General features: G+C 37.6%; 1 protein-coding gene across 2 annotated transcripts; it reads right to left on the bottom strand.

Annotated features, from left to right (window-relative positions):
* Positions 1-1,362: 1,362 nt before the first annotated feature.
* Positions 1,363-21,529, bottom strand: prom1b (prominin 1 b). Of its 2 annotated transcripts, XM_020932955.2 has the most exons (26): positions 20,855-21,529; positions 12,935-12,996; positions 12,617-12,643; positions 11,477-11,682; positions 9,960-10,080; positions 9,814-9,877; positions 9,638-9,727; positions 8,473-8,690; positions 7,541-7,615; positions 7,369-7,432; positions 6,852-7,011; positions 6,522-6,674; positions 6,285-6,408; positions 6,055-6,158; positions 5,859-5,943; positions 5,621-5,767; positions 5,236-5,307; positions 5,035-5,127; positions 4,704-4,757; positions 4,542-4,622; positions 4,295-4,363; positions 4,121-4,210; positions 3,430-3,545; positions 2,896-2,998; positions 2,095-2,121; positions 1,363-2,024 (listed from the first exon to the last, which is right to left on the bottom strand). In XM_020932955.2, exons 1-24 carry the CDS (start codon positions 21,123-21,125, stop codon positions 2,926-2,928), a joined length of 2,619 nt encoding a protein of 872 aa, XP_020788614.1. In that variant the 5' UTR covers positions 21,126-21,529; the 3' UTR covers positions 1,363-2,024; positions 2,095-2,121; positions 2,896-2,925. The 2 variants fall into 2 exon arrangements, with proteins under 2 accessions (XP_020788614.1, XP_055014679.1); XM_055158704.1 differs by lacking the exon at positions 2,896-2,998.
* Positions 21,530-21,769: the final 240 nt, after the last annotated feature.

The following is a 21,769-nucleotide window of genomic DNA, read 5'->3' on the forward strand; positions in this document are numbered from 1 at the left end:
AACATGTGGCTAATGCCCAGCTCTGTGTGGTCAGCGCCAATCCTAAAGATGTGATGGGCAGGATGGAAGGGGGAGGGCGAAACATAAACCAGGGGAGGGGGCTGAGGTGGAAGAGGGGCGACTGGAAGCGGTCAATGGGTCTGTGGGACTCCTGGGAGGAGAGGGAGGGGTATAGGTCTGAAGGACAGTACACACATGGAAACTAATGTTGTGAGAGTGCGACACATTATATAATCTTATGGCATAGGGAGCTCTTTGACTATTGATGGTGGGAGAGAGGGTTAAGGGTGCACAAGCTAATTGCAGTCTCAAACCATTTGCCTAGGAGTTAAGGTTGATCTGCGGCTCTGTAAAAGTAAAATACCATAACCGTATCTTGTTCATCTAAATTTAGAGTTTAACTGCTGCACACACACTGAGCACACAAAACATTTTTTATGTTTGATTGTTTTCAAGTTATATTAACTCAGTGTGAGTTGATACTCCCACATTAAAGAGTCAGAGAAATTTGGAATATAACTTTGACCTACAGCTGAAAAAAGGAATTTGAAAATGTATATGGTCATTTGATTCCTATTAATTGTGATCTGGTGTGAGTTAGAATCAATTTCTGACATAAAAACATGAGAACTGTAAGTCATTATTTCTTAGATGGGTTGTGATATTGCTTAAAACTAAATTCTCTGATTGCATTTTTTCGAAAGGGCTTTTCCTAAATCATTGGATATTTGTACAATTTCCTCTATATGATAATGTCTTGGTAGATTACCGATTCATTCACATTCTCTAATCTAAACAGAAATTGCCTCTTGTTAGTTTCCTTATGATAAATAAATGCATAAATGTTAGTGTTCCTATTGTAGCACCAAACGCATATGTGCTATACACAGGAGTGTATTAGGCGTGTCATATTCCCATTCTACTGAATATGATGCCTTTTACAAATTCGGCTAGTGTAGAATAAGCATGTCATCTGTGTTCGTTTCCAGAGCATATGTTTCTTTAAAATTAAATTAAAGTAATCCTGCTCTGATAGGATGCAGCCGCGTCACGCCACCTCCCTCTGTCATCTCACCCCCTCCCTAACTCACACTAACGCTCCTGCCCCGAACCTATCAACCCCCAAACCACAGCTCTCTGGTCTGTGTGCGCATGTCCTGGCCCTACTGCATATGTTACAAGAATGTTCTCTGGAATTTTCGGTTCCGTGTGTTTTGGCAGCTGTTGATTTTATATAACATGAAACACACACAAAAAAACATGATGAAAGACTATTAGTTTGAGTAATTAATCACTAAATAACTATAAGTGATTGCACCTATGTAAGAAGAAATCAACTGGAATATTTATAGTGGTAAAAATTTTATTCACGTTTGTTGCAAATTCACAGTATTGTTTTTGTCTTAGTTTGGTCTCTAAAATCAAAAGAGACCATTAGCACATAAAAATGAATGCACCAATTACAATTTTTTTTTTTCCCAAATAGTCATGATCAGTCTCACACAAAAAAATATCCGGTACCATTTTACTTACAGTGGCATAGACCAGGAGAATACAGTTTTAAAAGATCTTTAAAAAGAGTGGAAATGTTGCTCCTTTCCAATGAATGAAATGGCTACCTGGTCAATGTAACTACGAACTACTGTATTTACAGGGTGGGTGTGGACAACAGACAATAGACAACAATGAAAAGTAACTAGAACTAAAAACTCACTCACTTATAAAAACACATATTGACAAAATATATAAAACTTTCAGTACCTGAAAGCGTAAAAAATGTACATTGTTTTTGCAAGTTCAACTGATGTAGTTACAACAGAAACATCTATCCACACAGAGCCACAATGCTCTGACAGTTCATAATGTAAAAACTAAATAAAGATAAAGACTACTACTGTTGTATGAAGATAGTGTTTGGTTAACAACACTTGGCTTGTATCACAGATTTTTGTCAAATGGCTTGAAGAGTCAGTAGAGATCAAGAATCCCCATAGTTTATGATAGAGATTTCCCTTTTGTCATTTCTGCAAAGTTAAGAAAAGAAGATTTTACCGCATATTCAAATAAACAATTTGAACATTAATTAGCACTTACCATATTCAGTTCCAATTTTCCTGGCCACTGTGGGAAAGAAACCAAATAATAAATAAATTAATATTTTCTATTATAAAAAAAAAAAAAAATACAGATAATGTATAATAATAATGTATGGAAAACATGCATTAGATACACATCATACACTTAATGTTTCATGCACAGATGGGGTTCTAGGGTTATAATGAGAAAAACTAATTAGAGGATTGAAATTAAAACGCCTGTTCTAGAAACATATTCACATACTTACTAGTACAGAACCGTTCATAAGTTGCTCCTCATAATATTGTGCATTTTCTAAGCACCACTAACAATGTTTTCAGAGTAATGGTTTAAAATCCACAAGGTTTGTAATTTAAAGATGCACTATGCAACTTTTCTTATGAAGCTCCACCAAGTACTCAACTGCATGGAGACATTATTGATTTGCCTGGAATGTTCCACAGTAGAGCATTAAACCTGTCTACCTCCATGTTTCCTCTATCTCCAAGTTTAACATCACTGTGTAGCATTCAAGGCAAAGCCATCATAGTTAGTTAGTTTTTTTAATTTCAAACCTGCACATACAATTCACAATACAACATAATCATCATATCTCCATGAGACAGATGACAGACCCTCCACCAGAAAAGTTATACTGTGCACTTTTTTTCAAAGTGCAGTAGTATATAAGTGTTGATGGAAGATCAGTGCAAGATGAAAAAGTGTCAGTATCAGCCTCCAGATGAAAAAATGAATGAATGAACAGACGGACTGATTAGTTGGTGAGTAGATTATTTGAAATGACGACCTCTCAAGTACCTTCCTGCTGGGGGAGAATGTTCCTTTGCATCACCAGTCGGGGTAACAAGGTGGAGCAGAGGCACGAGGGAACCGGCTCATAGTGTCAAAATAAGGGGAGCAGCTACATATACAAACACATAAGCACTTTAGTTGCAATCAATATCATTCATGGAGAATGATTTTTACTTCTCAATGCTCAAAAGGTGACTACAGTCAGAGATTATTGATGAAACTGGGTTCATAAGACTCCAACAACCCGTAACGCCACAAAAGAGCAGGAGATGCTGATTAGATGAGGAAGTGAAGACATGCAGTCCAATCCATAATAGGACGGGAAAGCAGATGTAAAAGCTCATGCTGAAGTAAGTGGCAAGATATGAAAGTAAGGGTGACAAAAGTCTTGCTGTATTGAAGAAAAGCCAAAGAGAGTTCATGAAAGAGAGTTCATGAAAAGAAAGAATATAAACAGATGAAATAAGAACAATACTAGGAAACAGTGAAGGACAAAACCAGTAGATATTGGACTAAATATAGGAAAATGTGGAAACTCACTCTTCAAAGACATCCTCTGTGTCCATTCTTCTGTAGTATTTGGCCAATTTCACAGAGAAGATAATACTGGGAATAAGCAGGATGCAACAGCCTCCCAAACCAAACCAGAAGGTGTTCTGAAACACAAACAAGATCAACTACTGCAAGAAAATTGTAACACATTTATACATTTCCTCCTCCGGTTCTAATGTGGTTCTTTGAGGTTTCTAAATTACATTGTATAGGGCACCAATTAAAATGCCCTTCATATAGAAAGCATGTGTGTGAGCCTTAGCACAGTCTAATGAGGCTCAGAACATCCTGTCCTCCCCAGTCACACGTGCACACATGTACAGTGGCTGCAGCCAGGATATAACAGATTCTCTGTTTTATTTACCACACTGCATGGCTTCTTTGACCCTTTCATTTGCTCACAAACTCAACATGTATGATATACAGCTAATATATAAACATTAACTTTACTGCTCAGCTGAGCCAGAGGCTGAATATAGTGAAGGATCTTTGTTCTATCGCTCTACTTCTTTAAATGTGTGTGCTGTGCTGGGGGCTTGGGAACATGCTGTCCTCATGTATGTGAAAGTAGCCATGTTTTATTCCCCAAGCCCTTCACTCTCAAAGAGGCCTTCTTGTTTCTGGTCCACATCCAGCTGCACATGGTCTACACACACGCTCACAGTGTTCTGGCTCTTACCACAGAGTCGATAATGAAGCTGCACGTTACTATCTCCAGACTGTCCACAATGTTACTGATGGGCTTACACTGCGCCACCTCTGCAATCAGCTGTGGATGCAGACACCAGCTGGTAAGTATCCACTTTATTTATTTATTTAAGTTAATCATTTATGAGACAGATTATATACTCACAGAGTTTTTTACCCAGTTTGTGTACTGTTTGAAGTATCCTATGAGACTGTCTGTGTAGGCTTTTGTTTCCTGAAATGGCACAAATACATTTAAAATTACACAGCACCAAACAGCTTTTATCTGTCTGACATAAATATGGCTGCAGCTGTATAAACCATAAGGTAAGGAACAAGTAATGAAAAGTTATGTAAACCACCTGAGTGGATCTTTTTTAGCCATGCTGCATTTTCTATAAGATTGTCTTTACCTGTTTGACTACATGGGAGGCGTTGTGTGTGATCAGGTACTCTGCTGCATCAATAGCACTCAGGATATTGTTGACCTTTACCTGTACGTAAGTGAAATACGTATTTTCATGTTTTCATGCCTTTTTTATTTAAACAATGTGAAAAAACGAATCTTGTCTTACAGGAAGCTCAGTGGACGTCCTCTGCAGCTGTTTGATACTCTGACTCATTGTACTCTGTAAGCCAAGAACATACAGTATAGTAGTTATGTAATTGAATCTCAGACACATTGGAACAGCTAACGAAAACACAATTCACAGAACAGCACAGTTTCACATCTGCTACAGCCAGGTCATTCCACAGGGTCTTACACTAAAATCAGCTTACCCGTGCTTTGACAAATTTCTGCCATCATAAAGTGATTTCAGAAAGGAAGAAGAAAAAGCTTGTATTGCTTATGCTGGACACTGGACTTGAGTTGAGTGGATGTATGGTAGGTAAAGAGATACTCACCATGGCTTGCTCCAGTGGAAGGACCTGCTCTCTGTGAATTTGTCGAATACTGCTCGCATGTCCTTTCAGGGCATTTTCTAATGCCCCACGTGGCTGATGGGAAATTGCAAACATAGTCAACAACTGAGTTAACATTTGTTCAAAATGCAGATAACCTCTATTTAGCTAATAAAGAGAGAAGAAAATCTGTTTTACAATTACCAGGTTGTCAGCCTGAGCTTCTAAGTCTGCAGAAAATGATAGCAAATCCACGAGAGTGACCCCTTTGTTTAGCTGAAAATTATGCAAATAATGATGCATTATTAAACAATCATCTGTGTAGTACAATTTCTCAAAATTATGTCTTTAATTTCTGTCCCTTAAGTAGACAACCGGATACTAACTCTTAATGCATTGTAATGTGACATTTGGGTCATAGTTTTAGGTGAACAATAGTTTTGAGTTCAGTGCACATACCCTTTAATCTAAAAGTCTTTTCCAGAAAAATCATTTACAAAGTGTGCAACAAGAATTTACAGCACAGGATGGACCTATTATGTAATGCAGCCTCTAATCCATTCGCTCTATAACAAACAAGAGGGCTTACCTCGGCCAGGTACGCCTGGTAGTCGATGTGTCCAAGTCCTGCGTTGGCAAAGTTGATGAGGTTGTCTCTGCCAGCCTGCTCCAGCAGTGAGACGTCTTGCAGATCCACCTGCACACCTTCCAAGAGTTTTGAGAGGTCCTTGTTGTACTGCAATAAGAAAAGACACAAACATGTGTTTATCACTATCACAAACAATGTAACCATTCATTATTGTGACCAGTTGGAAGCAGGTGCATACCACAGTTCTGTTGAAGAAGGAGTTGACATTGAACAATGTTTCTAGTTGCAGAGCATGGTACAGGCCATTGTTTTCATAGCATTCTCTGCAAAGAAAAACAAAGCAAAACAAAAATGTTGCCATTAAATTGTTATGACACAATGAAATATGTGAGATTTCTTCACATTTTTACAGACCAGCAGGTGGCACCGTTTACCTGTACATGCTTCCAATAGTCAAGTCTATGTTGGGATTTTGGAAGAGCATCCCTGGAAGAAAGTTCTTCTTTGCCGGATGAACCAGGAATGGAGTGTCAATGATCTACCCATGAAACACAATAAACAGGTCAATATGTGACAGCACTGAACTGTAGGGTTCATTATGTAACAGTGTCATCTGAATGAAGCACTGCGAGTGACAGAGCACAGCAATAGGCCACTATAGTACCTTGAATATCTGCCTGTTGGCCAGAGGCTCACATAGCATCTTCTCCACGTTGCCACCGACAACAAACAGGGTCATTACCAAGGCCATAAGCACCCAAGAAAAGAGGAAGGAGAAGCCTACCCCACTGCAAAAACACAATATAAGACCATAATTATCATCAAAAACATTCTTCATCAATAACAGTGTTTTTAATGATAAACACATGAACACATGAACACATGTAACGTGGTAACGTACGCCATGAGTAGGTTGCCCCCGGTATTGGAAAGGCAGCCACGGGTGGTGGGCGTGGCCTGTTTGTCATAACCACAGGTGCCACACAGCAGACCCAGGAGATTGAAGGCCAGGACCAGGACCACCATGCACAGAATCACCACACAGCCAATCCACCTGGAGGACAGACAATAAACATAAACACAGAACTCAATTTGAGAATATGATTCTGACTGAGCCCTTTGAAAATATGTCTCGAAAGAACTTAATTGAAGCAAACATGTCTTTATAATGTTGTGTTATAATATTTGTCATATTTGTGGTGACAATTATAGACTATATGGTAAAACCAACCTGTAAAAGTCCATCTGATCTATCTGTGGGTAATATGCTTCAATATTTTTCTGGCCTTGACTGAGGAAAATAGTGAAATTCGTCAAAGAGGCTTCTACTGGGTACATTTTGGCGAAATTGGTGATCTCTGAGCCAGTCTTATCCAGCATGCCTTTCACTCCTGTAGAGAGACACATAGAAAAAAAACATATATTTGGTATCACTTTATAATTAATACATCTCAATTAGCCTATATAAAGCATGAACAAATCATAATAAACAAATAGTTAATTAAGGGGTTAAGGTTAAATGACTGAGTCTGAATCATTCTAGAAAACTATTTGTTCATGACGAATTAAATCTTAAGAGTTTTGAGACGAAGATAGAACTTACGAGGCAAAGCTGTACATAGACGTGGCGTGAGGGAAAAGAAAAGCAGCAAGTTAAGTTTAGTCGGGTTAGTTATATCAAACTATCTGATTTATTAATACGATTTTCATTTTCAGACTTGAACTACTACAAAGGTCGGGTAGTGTACCTGCAACAATATTTCTAGTTTGTTCTTTAACCAGTTTGGGAGTGTCATTAAAAGATGAGTAACCCTGAAAGTGAAGTCAAAGAAGAGAGAAAAGCAAAGAATGTGTTTTCTATTAACAAAATGTTGAGAAACTTTTTAAAACAAATATTTAAACTTGTTGAGAGAGCCTTACCTTTTGTAAAATGTTGCTCAGGTCTGTTTTGAGGACATTATTGACATTATCCAAGGCATGGTTGACATCTGGAAGCTGAAAGAAGAACAAACAAAATGAGTAAACATTCAAAATACACATTGTTAACATTCATAAAAATAAAGATGACAGATTTATTCTGGAACTGGGTGATAATGAATCACACACTTAAATTATCAGCATTTTGTTCATCGTAAACCACAATACTGATGTGAAATCAGTTAAAAATAGGAAGAGGTTTATAGAGCTCAACAGTGACCACTCACTCCTGTTTTGGAGCAAAATTTTCCAGTCATTTTTCCCATAAACTTTTACATTTTTCAAGAAAGTCAAATTTCAAAGTTCAGAGACATCAGGCTAACCAACTTATCTGGTCACTAACATCCATAACACAGATGTTTTAAGTCCAAAAAGCACATTCAAAGTGCAAGATTCAGTCCTCAAAACTCAGCTTTAAAAACTCAAAGGTTAAAAAGTTTAAGAAACAGATTTTAAATAAAATTGTAGATCTTATGCTCATTAGTCACCATGTAGCTGAACAGCCCTGAGCAAGCACTGAAACTTTTAAATCTCTTTTTTTTCTGAAAGTCTATGGAAAAACTTCCAGAATAGTGGGCGGTCACTGTTAAGCTCCATAGTCCCCCTGATTAGAGAAAAAAAAAATTCTGCATGGTTAAAATCAATGTTCATTCACCTTTAACTAAACACAAATATTAAATAAAATATGGGGACATTCCCATAAGATTTTGAGCCAGCATATGGACACACAAAGACTGAGCAGTGCAAAAAAAAGTGCCAACTATCAAACAAATTTTCAATATCTCATCAATATCGATATCTGGAGAAACTCACCAATATGACTGATAACCTATCCGTAATAAAAACATAAAATCCTGGGTGCATTTCTTGGTTACCTTGGAGAAGTCAGCGCTGACCCCCAGTTGAGCTAGCGTGGAGCGGATGGCGTTACATGTGGGGGACACGGCTCCGTTGGTGCAGGCCGGGTCAGACAGAGTGTTGGACAGAGACGCTCGCTCTCCGGACAGGCTGTTCTGGAGTTTGGATGTTCCCTCCTGAAGCACTTCCAGAGATGAGCCCACACTCTCCAGCGCCTCTTTGGTTTCACGCATGGCTGCAAAAAATGACACAAATACCCAATATCAACCAATAACAGTGCAAAGATACTATACTATTTTCCTCAAAACAAAAAATATTATATAACAAAATGTGTTATGTAGCTCTTATTTATCTTTCAAGTCACTACAGAACAATTATGTATTCAAAGCTCAAACATTCTGAGACCACATACAATCTGTAAAATTGTCTTACTACATCAATTTCTAGACCCAACCAGAATATCAGCAGAACCAATATTTTAGAGCCGGTATCCAATCCAGCAAAATTTCATGGATCAGAGCTGATATTTGATACCAGTATCAGATTGGTGCATCCCTAGTTATAAAACCTACAAACAATATGTAATCTAAACATCATTAATCTGCATTGTGTCTCTTCTATCCTCCTTGCCCTTCCTGATAGATAAAATAAAATAAAGACATTTGTTTTGAAAATCTGATAAAACAAATACAATGTTATACAGTAAATATATTGAAATAATGGTTGAAGGAAAGTATGGGGCAATGATTTGATAAAATTTTCCATAACTTGAAAAAATAGCACCTTCAATGTTTTGTTTATAGTGAAAAAGTTAAAAGACAAAGCACATTCTTGAAAGACACGCAGTTAAGAATGTCAGAAATAACTTGGACTAATTACGAACAGAGACAGTATGCAAACACCAGAGGACACATAGTAGTAACACTGAAACAAACACATTTCTAAAACCAACACAGATTACATGAGGTCAAGATACAAAGCCGTTTACACAAGTCACAGTAGGACAGGTGGGATAAACACACACCAAGTCACAACTGAAACTTAGATGAAGAATCTTCACTTTACCTTTGATGGCACTCTCAACTTTGGCTTTAATTTAAAAAGATCAGAGTGACAAAATGCAGTTTATAACATAACTATAACACATTACTGTAATTTGATGATGTAGGCCAAATGAGATACCTCCTGCCATGCGCAAAGCTGTATCCAGTGATGGTACCACATCCTTTTCCAGCTGATTCTGTATCCTTCCGCCCAACAAAGGTCCAATGTCTGTTAAAGAGGTTACCCAGGTCAAACGTAGAGAAACACAACTAGACATCATGCTCATTTATGTAAACAGTAAAAGTTTATCTTACTATCCAAATCTGAAAGCACTTTGTTCTTGGCTGTGGTGTACTGGGCTGTCAAGTATTCAATTTGCTGTAACAAATTTGCATCAATAGTTAGACAAAAGAATTGAGATTTAAATTTAACATGTAAACATCAATGTTGAGTAATGTACCGAAGGGGTGTTGTTAGCCAGTGTTTTCAAGTCTCTCAGATTAGTGTTGATAAAGCGGCGGGTGCTCTTGATCTGGGCGCTGATGTTGTGGTTGGCAGCGTAGGAAATAAGGACCCCCAAACTGAAAATATACCAGATACAAACACAAAAAATAACTATGCAGTACTCAGTGTTAACCAGAAGAGGGTGGTATTGGTAAACATTTATACATTTTCACTGTAATTTGTTAAGAGCTATTAAATAGTCAGAGCAAGGTAAAGTACCAACAGCTAAATGTTCTGCACTTTTGGAATCAACTTTTCATGTACATTGTTCAAAATTGTATACAACCATGTAGACCAATAAAAGGCAAATTTGTGGTATGTCTCTCAATCAGTTCAAAATAAAAATTGGACGGGTCTCTGCCATTTTTGCATTTTAAATACAAATGTTTAAAGGTAGATTAAACATCTATGCATTGTAAGCAGACTCCCTTTTTGTTAATAGGACAATATAATAATAAACATAAAGAAAATGTGATACCCATAAACATTTTGAGATGAAAAAAGAGATGAGATATGAGAGGGACTGATAATGTATATTTTAAAACTGGATGCACTGACCAAATCACTTTAGAGAAGTTGAATCAAACGGAGAAAAAACTAAAAAAGTACTTTGCCTTTTTCTAAGATTAATATCATTTTTCTCTATTTTGCACAAACAGGATTAAGATACACCCAGATATTAGAATAAAAACAACAACTTAATAATAACTACACCTTAATTAGCCTAAAACATGAACAAAAACTGAATTCATAATGAATAGTTCATAATCAAATAGTTTATTCAGGTTTAAAAACTACCTAATTGAGAGGTTTGAACTTTTGGTTACGCAATGAATTAAGTAGTGACTAAGCCTGAATAATTATTGGTGGTTTTCCGACGCTAAAATGTGATATCATATGCCCATATGGGGGCAGGAGCCAGATTTCCCTACTGACTACATTGGACTTTGCCATGAAATATCCAAAAGGTGAATTCACAAATGTGAATGCATTTGAACAACATTAATTTGAGCTGCTCCCATCTGTATTCATTATTATTAGCCAATTCGCCTTATTGCAGAAGTTGCCGTTAGCACCATCATTGGGGTTGTATTATTATTTTGACTGGGACTGTCAAACTCCCCAGTAAAAAGTATCTATCTGGACCACAAAGCCTCACAGAGAATCAATGCAGTGTTGACTTGTTGAGGCACATGAACACTGAACATTTTACACAAATAAAACTACTTTATTTCATATTTTCTCAATTGGAATGAATGGGATTCTCGCATAACCGGCAGTGCCACCACAAAGAAAGTGTTGTAGTTGCAATTAAGGCTAAAGAGGGCAGGGCGAAACAAGGTCATTAGAATGTTATGAAATCATCTGAAACCGGCCAATTTGTTCATGCTTTATTAATGTAGTTATTATAAAGTGTAAGACAAATGTATTGTAAATAAATGTATAATTAATAGAAACAGTGGAATAGCTCACACGATGAAGATGGAGGTAGCGATGAGAGATGCGGTGTAGACTCCTCGCTGACAGTCTGCGTTCTTCCTCTGCCTCTGATGCATCTCGCCTCCACAGTTCTCACAGCAGCGGCACACGCAGAAACAGGTGCCGATGATGGGGATGAGCACCACAAACAGGAGGCCAATCACTGCACATATCAAGAACCCCGCTTCATAGTAGATCCACTGGAGACAGAAATATACATATATTTACAAAGTTGTTCTCACAGCTCTATCTTTCCACGGTTGTTAGAAAATGTTGATAAAATCGCTCCATGTTCTCAGGTTTTAGGAATTTTACTTTTGTCATGGTTAGCACTTACAGGGCTGTAGTAAAGGTAAGTACTTTGTTATAAGGTTTTGGTTAAGTTTAAGGCCTTTTTGTAAGATAATGGTTACATTTTAGGCTTTGTTGTTGTGTTATGGTTAGAGTCTCATTGTGGGATTATGGTTAAGGTAAGGGCCTGGTTGTGAGTAGTGCTGCAAGATTAATTACAATAAAATCAAAATTGCAATGAGAAAAAAACGCAATTTAGCAAACCAAAGGCTGCAATAAAAAAGTACAATAATTTTCTCCACAAACAACAAAATAGCCTGTCTTACTCTGCATAAAAACTACTAACCCTGTACTTTAGATCTGTACAGACATGTTCTAAAATGTGATCAGCTTGTCAGTTCATATTTCATTGTCTTTTTGTCAATTCTTCTGGATGTGTTTCAAATGTGAACTTTGATTCGAATCCTAATATTAAAATATTAGTATGGATTTACTTTTAGAATGTCTTTCAAAGGTCCTATATTATATGAAATTAACTTTTGTGAGCTTTAAGCTATGTTAGAATGTTGTTTTCTCATCAAAAATATTCTTGGAGCTGTGTTTTGTTTCATTCACACATGTTTGAGTAATCTTTTGTTATTCTGTTTGATAAGAACTCATCCTAAATATGCAGGATTTGTGTGTTTAACATGTGTGAATTAAACAAAAAACAACTCCAGGTATGTGACGAGGAAACAACACTATAACATAGATCAGAAAATAGCATGGGAACTTAGAACTGCACATATCCTGTTCATAAGAGTGTATGGTGTGTGGGTGAGAGATTTCAGTGAAGGAGCTTACCTGTAGCAACAAGACGACGTTTTCTGGCTGGAGCACCACAAATGTACAGGCAGGAAAGAAAAGAAAACAATTTTACAACAGGTGCAAAAGTTATCATTGGATTCTACAGAACAGGTCACACATCACCCAAAGCACTAACAAAATAAAATTCCGCTATGTGGAATACTATGAGAAATATAATCATGTAATATATGTATAATATGTCAAATTTTCTAATGTAATAGATAATAATGTAATTATATACTGTGAAAAAACTCATAAAAACAAGTACAAATCAGTGGCTGTGGTTGGCAAAGAAAGATTTAACTTAATACATACCTTTCTCCACTCTTCAAATTTGATGCCCCCCATGTTTTGCTGTATAACTTTCACAATGAGATCTGATAAAAAGAGACAAATCGAGATAATTAATAAACATGTTTTTAAAGAGGGGGTATTACACTTCTATGGTATATACTGCTAACACATAACATATTTAGATCACCCTGTTACCTTTTATTGCTGTAAAGACAACATATTAACAGATTTTATGAGTTTCCCTTTTCTTTTTGATTCCCCCCTTCCTTTGCCCCTGTGTTCGCTCCCCTTCAGAGTACTATTACAAAACATTAGCATGTATTCCCCTGATGAAACTATTAGGTTTGTGAAGTTGTTGTGTATAGTTTTGTATCATGCTTTTGTATATTTATGGAGAATTGTCATATGGGAGAATGGGTGACATAGGTGCGTGGGTGGAGCATTAGACAGAATCTTACAGCTAACCATAATGAGGTTTCAAATATGACCAAATATACATGAATGAGATCTAAAACCTCATCAGGCATGTTTCTGATGAGGGAACAATGTAATAATATGGTAGAAAGCTCAAAAAAGTGGATTTTGCATAACACCCCCTTGTTAATGTGTATGCATGTTACAAACTTCAAACTCAATTTTGATACAAGAAAAAAGGTTTAATAATTGACACCAATTTCAAAACCCTGATGATTAAATCACAAATCTTTTAGACAATAATGGTTGGAATTTTCAACACAAAATATATTTTCTTTAATATTATCATGTGAACTTGTACTGCACTAGTTCTGATATCTATACAATACTAAAACTAATCAAGAAAAGTCCAATTTTGTAGTATGTGTGCAATGAAGAAAACAATTGGTACACAGAAAAAGTACAGCTGGTGTACAATCTTGGACCAGACAAAACACAGATGTATCCATGTCTTTTGTTTATGTTTAGTAAAGATCTCCATGGTAGTTTAGATGTGAGGCAGAGCGGCCCAACTGTCAGTCTCCAGGATGTAGGTCAGCCTGCTAAGCCTACCTGCACCACTGACTCACCCAAACTGTTACTCAGCCGGTAAACACATACAAATACTGGAGGATATGGACTAACTTTAATGTATGAGTGAGGACTGAATGTATCTCTGTATGAAATGAGTAGGTATTGTATTAATAACTACGATAGTTAGTCTGGGAAATGAATCCAGTTGTAATTGAACAAGTGTTTCAAATGGTCAATGATCAGCTTGTCTTGATGCTTTTTAATTTCAGCCCGTAGCAGTAAAGCATGTGGTTTGGAGCAGTCTTGACAGTTACAACGAACTTCTTCAGTTCTGATTATATTTATGTTTGAAAATTTAAAGCAAACTAAAATCATTAAACATAAAAAAGTGATCACATATTCTGCCATGTCACTCAAATAGGGCTGCAAATAACAATTTACAGTTCACATATTTAGATAAGTGAATAATCCAGTGACTCTTGTGATTAATTGATTAATTGTAATTTCTAAGTATTTGACCTATATCCAGGTGACTTCTGATGAGGTTCAGAATCCCTTCAACAGATGAGGGTTCTTTCCACTGGAATTATGGGCTCCATTTACTTTATAATGAATCCATAAACGACTTTTGTTTTTTACAGTCTGCGACTAATATACATAACTAAAGCAAATTTTCAGTTAAGATTTATTAAGAATTAAACTAAAAATGTACTTCTGGACTGTGCAGTGAATCCATTTTGTTTTTAATCAATTTGCGATCAACTTGACTGACAATGAGGGGCTTGAGGCTTGGGGCTTGATGAAGCAATCATTAAAAGTTTGTTGAGCAGTGTTTGGATTAATTGGATTCTGTAAATGGCACTGATTTGGAAAGCATTAAGTTGCTATTTATTTAATAGGTCTGTCTGTCTGTTCATAACCATTATTAAAAAAATAAGATGAGTTTGACCAATTTGAGTAAACATGAAAGCCTTTCAAGAACTTTAATTGACTTGTTCTGAAAAGGCTGTTTGATGACACATTTAGCATGCTGCTAACAGTAACGCTGTCCCTGGTGCTTACACATCTCTCTGACCCTGAATGAGGTGAAACATCAGACCCGGTCGTGACTGCCATCTGTAATTAGATTGGCCCACCTGGCCCTGTTGTAATACCACATATCACTACTAGATCTATCTACATTACTGCTTTACTGCTGTCTGATTTTGTCAGCTTTGACCTAACAGAAAAAGAACAGAGAGCACAGGTGAGTGTCAACAAAGGACAGGTAGCGGGGAAGGAGGGGGAACAGGTTTCACTGCCATCTACTGGCGAAAAAAATCAAATAAAAGTTATGAAAGGTGGCTTAAAGAGCTACTATAGTAATTACAAGGTAACGCTTATGCTGATCAGACCCACTTGCTGAATGATCTTTGAATGATCTTTTGAATGATCACACATTTAGTGTGACTACTACTCTTGTATGCATCAATGCATCAACTTATGTTTGATTTTGAGATGAAAAACTATTTCCAAAACATGGTAATGGGTTTTCATTTGTGATTTGTTGTATTTATGTATAAGTTGAAATACAGTTTTTTTTTTAGATTCTTCATAGAAAAGTGAAAAGACCATCTTAGTAAAAGGTGGTGGTCACTGGGGTCTTTAGTAACATGGATAATCTTCTCAGCACCACCTTCTCCAAATCTGTGAGGGAGATGTTAGTGTCCTAAGATCTTTTCTCCTGTATCTGACAGTTTGAAATAAGATTTCATGAAATCAAACAAAAATACTGCACTATGTACAGCCACTATGTGTGAGATAGAAATGCATGAACATAACTCGACTTGTTGTATGAACACACTGGAGTTGTTGATGCCACCTGTTGTTGCTCAGGTTCTTAGTTAGCATTAGCCACCAAAGGCAACTAAGCTGAGACAGCTTAGAGGTGTGACCCAGAATAAGGGAGCAACAAAAGAAAATTAGGAGGCAAACATGTTAGGAAACATGACATGGACTGGCCACTGATGCTCACTCTAAATTACAAAATATGCTGTGTATAAAAGGAAACAGTATATAAGGAAAATACTTATTATATTAGAACCAATTATACATAAATATGATTTTACATAAATGATAATATAATGGGAACTTGTAACTCACTTCTATGTACATAAAATGTGGACAATCCTTGAGAGTGACCTACTCTAGGGGATTACAAGGCTTTATGCAACCCCCAAGATCATTTGTACTGTTGAGAGCACCAGCTTTAAGTAACATAAAACAGAATAATTGTATTGAACTTGTATCCTATTAAAACAAGAGCATCAATGTTGTTGTAATTATCTCTAATAATATCCCTAAAATACAAGCAGTCAACTATGAATATCTCAGAATTTGTAACTCCAGCACCATACAAAGGTGAGAACCTATTTTGATTTGGTTTATTATAGTTATGTGTTGTTGTTAAGGCTGGGTACAGTTTAAAGGTAACATATGATTCTGTTTTGTCATTTTATGAACCTTATAAATAATAGGTAGTTCAGGTACTGGTACTGAAAACTAAGTTTGTACAAGTACTTAGTAAAAATATTGAATTTACCCTAACTGTTGTGGGATTATTGAGAAGAAACACTGTTATAGGTGCTTCAGACTAATAAATGTCTAGCGTCAAGATCAGGATTGAGAACTATCAAGCTCAGAAGATAAGAGAACATTTATTTGTCCCATAGAGGAAAAATTCTAACATTGCAATGCACAATTTAAGAAAAGGTGAATAGAAATATGCACTCAGAATCAAGATAAATAAATAAATAGAGACTAAACACAGCACTGTTGTGTAGTGTAATACAATTAAATAAAGTAAAGGCCTACAGCAATAATCAGCAGCTAAAGTGACTTGAGTGTCTTCTACAGGAGACCATTCATATTCTGTTGCAGTATTTCACATGATTACTACAGGAGGACCACATACACATGTTCACTGTACAGTGTAACGAGGAAGAGAAGAGCTCTGCACTGAACTAGACTAGTTCAGTGCAACTCAGAAGTATCCCACGAGCTACTTATGACAGGACAGGTCCAAAACAACATACGTACAATAGGTAAGTCTACTTTACCGTAATGCTGTCTTTAGGGGGGATTTTAATTTCAACTCCTCAACTCATTAACAAGATAGAATTAGATAGAAGTGGTTAGAATTGCCTGGTTAGCTATCTCTTTATAAGTCCATCAGAATTTGTTTTATAGCAGTTTCTCGTTGGACCATTCATAATTATATTGGATCAAGGATTTAGAAATATGCCATTTTGGGGAAAAACAATGTTTCAGTAATACTGTTCAAAGTAGACAATGTAAACAGGTCCAGGGGCAATAATATCTGAGAGAAGACAAAATCTCAGTAACTAATTTTATAACATGTCTGTATAGATCTAAACTACTACAAGATTACAAAGCCTTATACATAATCAGACAGGACTAGCTCAGGACTAGTTCAATAGCTGTCTTTGTGGTTTGGTAATTGTGACCATTCAGATTTTGAATTTGACTGAAATAGATCCTGCAACAAAGAGATCTCAACAATAGTTTACTGTTACACTTGCTTCTGTTTTGAAAAACCTGGACAGTGTGTTTCTGCTAGAGCTGGGCCTTATGACAAAAAACAAAAAAAGAATTTCCATTTGTTTTCTTATACTGATCACATTTTTTTTTTTTTTTTTTTTTAGACAAATAGAAATGCCCTTCAATATTCATTTCCTAAACACAATAGGAATGGGACAATATTGAAATTTGGTGTCACGATGATCATAGCCAAAATAATTGGGATTATGTTGTGATAATTATTAATGTTTTTGGCAGTGTTATAAATATGATTTTGATTTTGTCATTTTAATATTATGAATAAGTTCCATATTTAAACAGCTTTTACAGCGCTGTACTTTACTATAGTTGAAAACAATTCTGCTGATATAATGGTGATTATCTTTGTTAGAGATTATCACAATTATACAAAATGTCCCACAAACGATGATTGTGCTCCCTTTTTATCACAATAAACCATATTATGGTTATTAAAATATTATGGTCCCATTCCATCCCTAAATCATAAGCTATAACACTAGAAATAGAAGTATTTCTTCCTCCAAAGAATGCACTCTGCTCCAGACCTCTGACACTGAGGCCTGGCTGTGGACCTCTCCATTTACAAGCCTCATAGATAAAGATTACATTCCTGGTGTGTGCTCATGGTGATGTAAACCAACAGGTACAATGAACCTGTTAAGTCCCTCCTAGAGAGGGTTCCCCTACAATGAGTCCGAATTATCAAAAAATATCCCTGCTCCACAGTCATACCTAACCCAAACTATGATTAATGTATTTCATTGTCACATGTTCATTTAAGCAAATACACATGACAAATATAACAAATATAAATAGTATAAATATATTTGTTGTTATACAATGCTCACTGTATTTGAGGAAGCATAAGCTGATGTTCAACTCCTCGGTGTGACATACTGAAAGGGAACTAAGAAGCTTACCGGCACATCCTTTCTTTCATAATGATCAAAATGTGACAACAAGATATGCTATGTTTGACAACCACCCTATATTCCAAACACAAGCCAATGCAATACAAAAGTAACCCTGAAAAAGGACGCCCGAAATTGTTAATTTGCCTCCCTGTTTTGCATTAGTAATACACAATAACACACATCCTGAAGAAAAAAAATGACAGTAAAAATAAGGCCAAACAAACAGACACCCAGACTATGACCCACTTTTGTGTGTGTGTGTGTGTGTGTCTGTGTGTGTGTGTGTGTGTGTGTGTGTGTGTGTGCGTGTGCGTGTGTGTGTGTGTGCGACAATGCCATCTGTAGTTGTGGTAGCGGTGTAATGTTAGCATTAGCTCTGTGTAGGCTAATCCTCTAATCTACCCACTGTGTATCTCAGGGATAAGACAGCGCCTGCTCTCTCAGAGGCACGTTTCTCATCATAAAAAATACAGGATATATAAAAACACAAACAAACATGAAGGTACAACTATTTGGTTATTTTTGGTGTAGTTTAACACAATACTATATTGCTAAAATGGTTTTAGCTATTGCTTCTAGAAATCTTTTTCATTGCATTAATCCATATGTTATCACTAACAGGGACATCAAACAGAAGGTAGGCTCCCAAGTGCCAACCTGCACCATCAACCCCCACTGACTTCCCCCAATCACTCACACAACACATTCATACTAGGTGGAGTCTAAGAGTCTTGCCAAAGGAAACAATGGCAGTATGCACTGGCCAGAGTGAGGCTCAAACTTCCAACCTTTGGGTTGAAATGCTCAAATTTATTAAAACATATAGCTTAAAGTAAAACCACAGTTTGAAGAATTTTAATCAGTGGTACTTCCTTTAAAAACTGAATATTGGTATATTTGATGTGAATAGTAGCTCTGTGTAGACTGTCATTATGCCCTTCTGTAGATACTTCACCCACCCTGACTCTGTATGCGTGCACATGTGGATGACTGGTGGTGGTTGGTTCAGATATAGTAGAGATATGGTGCACACATGGTGCAGCCTCACTCATCCAGCCTCACTCACCCCTACACACACGACTCGCCCAGAGCAGTCATGTGTGTGGAGAGTGAATGACCAGTGATCACAGTGCAGCGCTTTGAAAGGTTTTTCAAGGTTTTATTTTTATAATGGTTATTATAAAAATGACACTGACATGTTTTTATAACAGTTTTTTGACAATGTTCTGCTTCATCCATTCCTTGTGTAAAGACAAATGTTAACGTGAGGTAGCTTAACCAATTAGTAGTTAGCAAGAGCTCTCATTGTCTTTGAGTCACTAGCAGCTTAACAGTGCCTTATTCCAGTAAAGCACGAGTATTGCATGACAAGTGCTGAGCCTCAGTGCCAAAGATTAATGTTAAGCACTCCTTATATCAAACTATTACATAAGCTTCAGGTCCGTCGTGGTGAAAGTTGCAAACACAGGCAATATGATCTAAAAACATGACAGAGGAGCACAAGGGGTGAAGAGGGGGGCATCCAGGTGGTCTACCCGTGTGTGACAGGGGTTGAAACTGGAAAGTCCCTGGCAGGAGAACCATATGGTCTAGTGGATTAAGGTATTACTCAGTGATGCAGGTGACTGAGAAAGCCTCCTCTAATCGCTGATCTGCTAATTGATTACCCAGCCCACGGCGCTGGGCCTGGACACCAAAATGGCAGCAACTTAAAGTCTTTCAATCCTATTGCACTGTATCATCCTCCAACGTGAGCACTCATAACTGTCCATGAAAGGCTAACAAAACTCTTTTAACCATGTGGCTTTTTATGTATCACTGGGTTACTGGACTACACCACTGGGCCACATTATCATATGGACCTGAACACCAGATGCTAATAACAATGTGTAATAGAGGATCACTTTTGACCTATAACAGCTATTGATCCAACACTTGGACAATTAATCCGGTCATGCTTTTGGTTTATGAGCCATGCCATGTTGATAATTGGTACTGTACATTTGTAATTGGTACAGGCATTTTGATGTAGTGTTTAACAAGATAAAGAGAAGATATTTAGTAATTTTAGACAAGGTGTACTGTGCTACCATGGGCGTCACTGAGCAAATATTTTTCCATGTGATGTCCCTGGACTTTGCCTTGATTTCAGAACGTTTTTCTGAGATGTTCTAAGTCTGTGTGACTATTAGGCAAATGTACCATTATAACTCTACTATTTGGGTGTAAACTTATTTTCAGAGATTTTAGAGGCTATTGCTTGAAAGTCAATATACAGTAAACATTAATATGCTTATGTGATAGACCATATAGTTAACAAAGCTAAATAAACAGAATTTAGAGTGGATAAGCAATAAATGAGGGCTTTTGGTCCTGTCCCAATATATAAATTTGAGGTTTGTTGGCTAGGCCGAGCAGGTGGAGGGGAGGGAGCACTTACCTGAGGGGAAGTTGTTAGGTTGGATGGCGTATAGAAAAGCATGGACCGTGTGGAAGAGAAGTCCAATGGCGCCAGGCTCATAATAAGCATGGGTATCATACACAGCTGCCGGTACAAACCCAAAGTCCAGCGGCTGCACCGGCGAAGAGGAGCGCTGTCTGCGTGAATCAAGAAGGACAACTCCCGGTGTGGTGCTCTCCTGGTCCGCTTGCTCCTCGCCATGTGCGCCCCCCGAATAGAGCAACAGGACCAGCCACGTCGTCCACAACATGGCTCCAAAAGTCTCACACAATGCTAAAAACTAATTCTGAGGTGACGGGTCGCACGAGGCTAGCGGGGGATGGAGACGGGGTGACACCTGTCCTTCCGTGGCTTATCCTCCCTACAGAAGCCTACAAACACGGTCCGACGGGAAAGTTTGGAAGTTATCATCCAGCGGGGTTCGGTAGGCCCCTAACTCGGTTTCGTTCGGTTCGGACGCATCACTGTAGTGGCTTCCACGGTTTGGAGCGTGTGCGCTGGAGGTGATGTGCGCTGTCCGCGGGGGTCACTCTCATCCGCTGCTGCGGGCGCGTGGAGGAGCCTGTGCGCCGCTCGCGGGAGTCTAATCTCGCGCGCACGGACAGCTCAAGAAGGCTCGTGCACGCTCCGAGCTCGTGGTCAGGAGTATCTGTGGCGCGCGACATGACAGGGTCCAATCAGCTGTCACTACCACCGTCACTTTATTTACCGAGCACAGAGGCACACAGAAGCACCGCCTAAACTGTCTATAGCGGCGAGAGCGTTAAAGATGCACTATGTAACTTTACTGGTGGGGAACACGCCGCCTGCATGTATCAGTGGAGATTATTACTTTGCCAGGAATGTTCCACAGTAGTTTCTATCTTGCATTTATTCACTTACAGAGATGCCTTA

Source organism: Boleophthalmus pectinirostris, unplaced genomic scaffold, assembly GCF_026225935.1.
Source record: "Boleophthalmus pectinirostris isolate CB_2022bp ecotype Guang Dong unplaced genomic scaffold, ASM2622593v1 HiC_scaffold_22, whole genome shotgun sequence".
NCBI lineage: Eukaryota > Metazoa > Chordata > Actinopteri > Gobiiformes > Gobiidae > Boleophthalmus > Boleophthalmus pectinirostris.

What these genes read in the sequence shown, in the direction of transcription:
- prom1b (XM_020932955.2), bottom strand. Translation starts at nt 21,125, where the DNA reads ATGTTGTGGACGACGTGGCTGGTCCTGTTGCTCTATTCGGGGGGCGCA. An exon ending in AGCTTTGCGCATGGCAGGAG is followed by an intron (nt 8,691 to 9,637) that starts GTATCTCATTTG and finishes CATTTTTTGCAG; the next exon opens with CCATGCGTGAAACCAAAGAG. An exon ending in CCTTCTTCAACAGAACTGTG is followed by an intron (nt 5,768 to 5,858) that starts GTATGCACCTGC and finishes TTCTTATTGCAG; the next exon opens with TACAACAAGGACCTCTCAAA.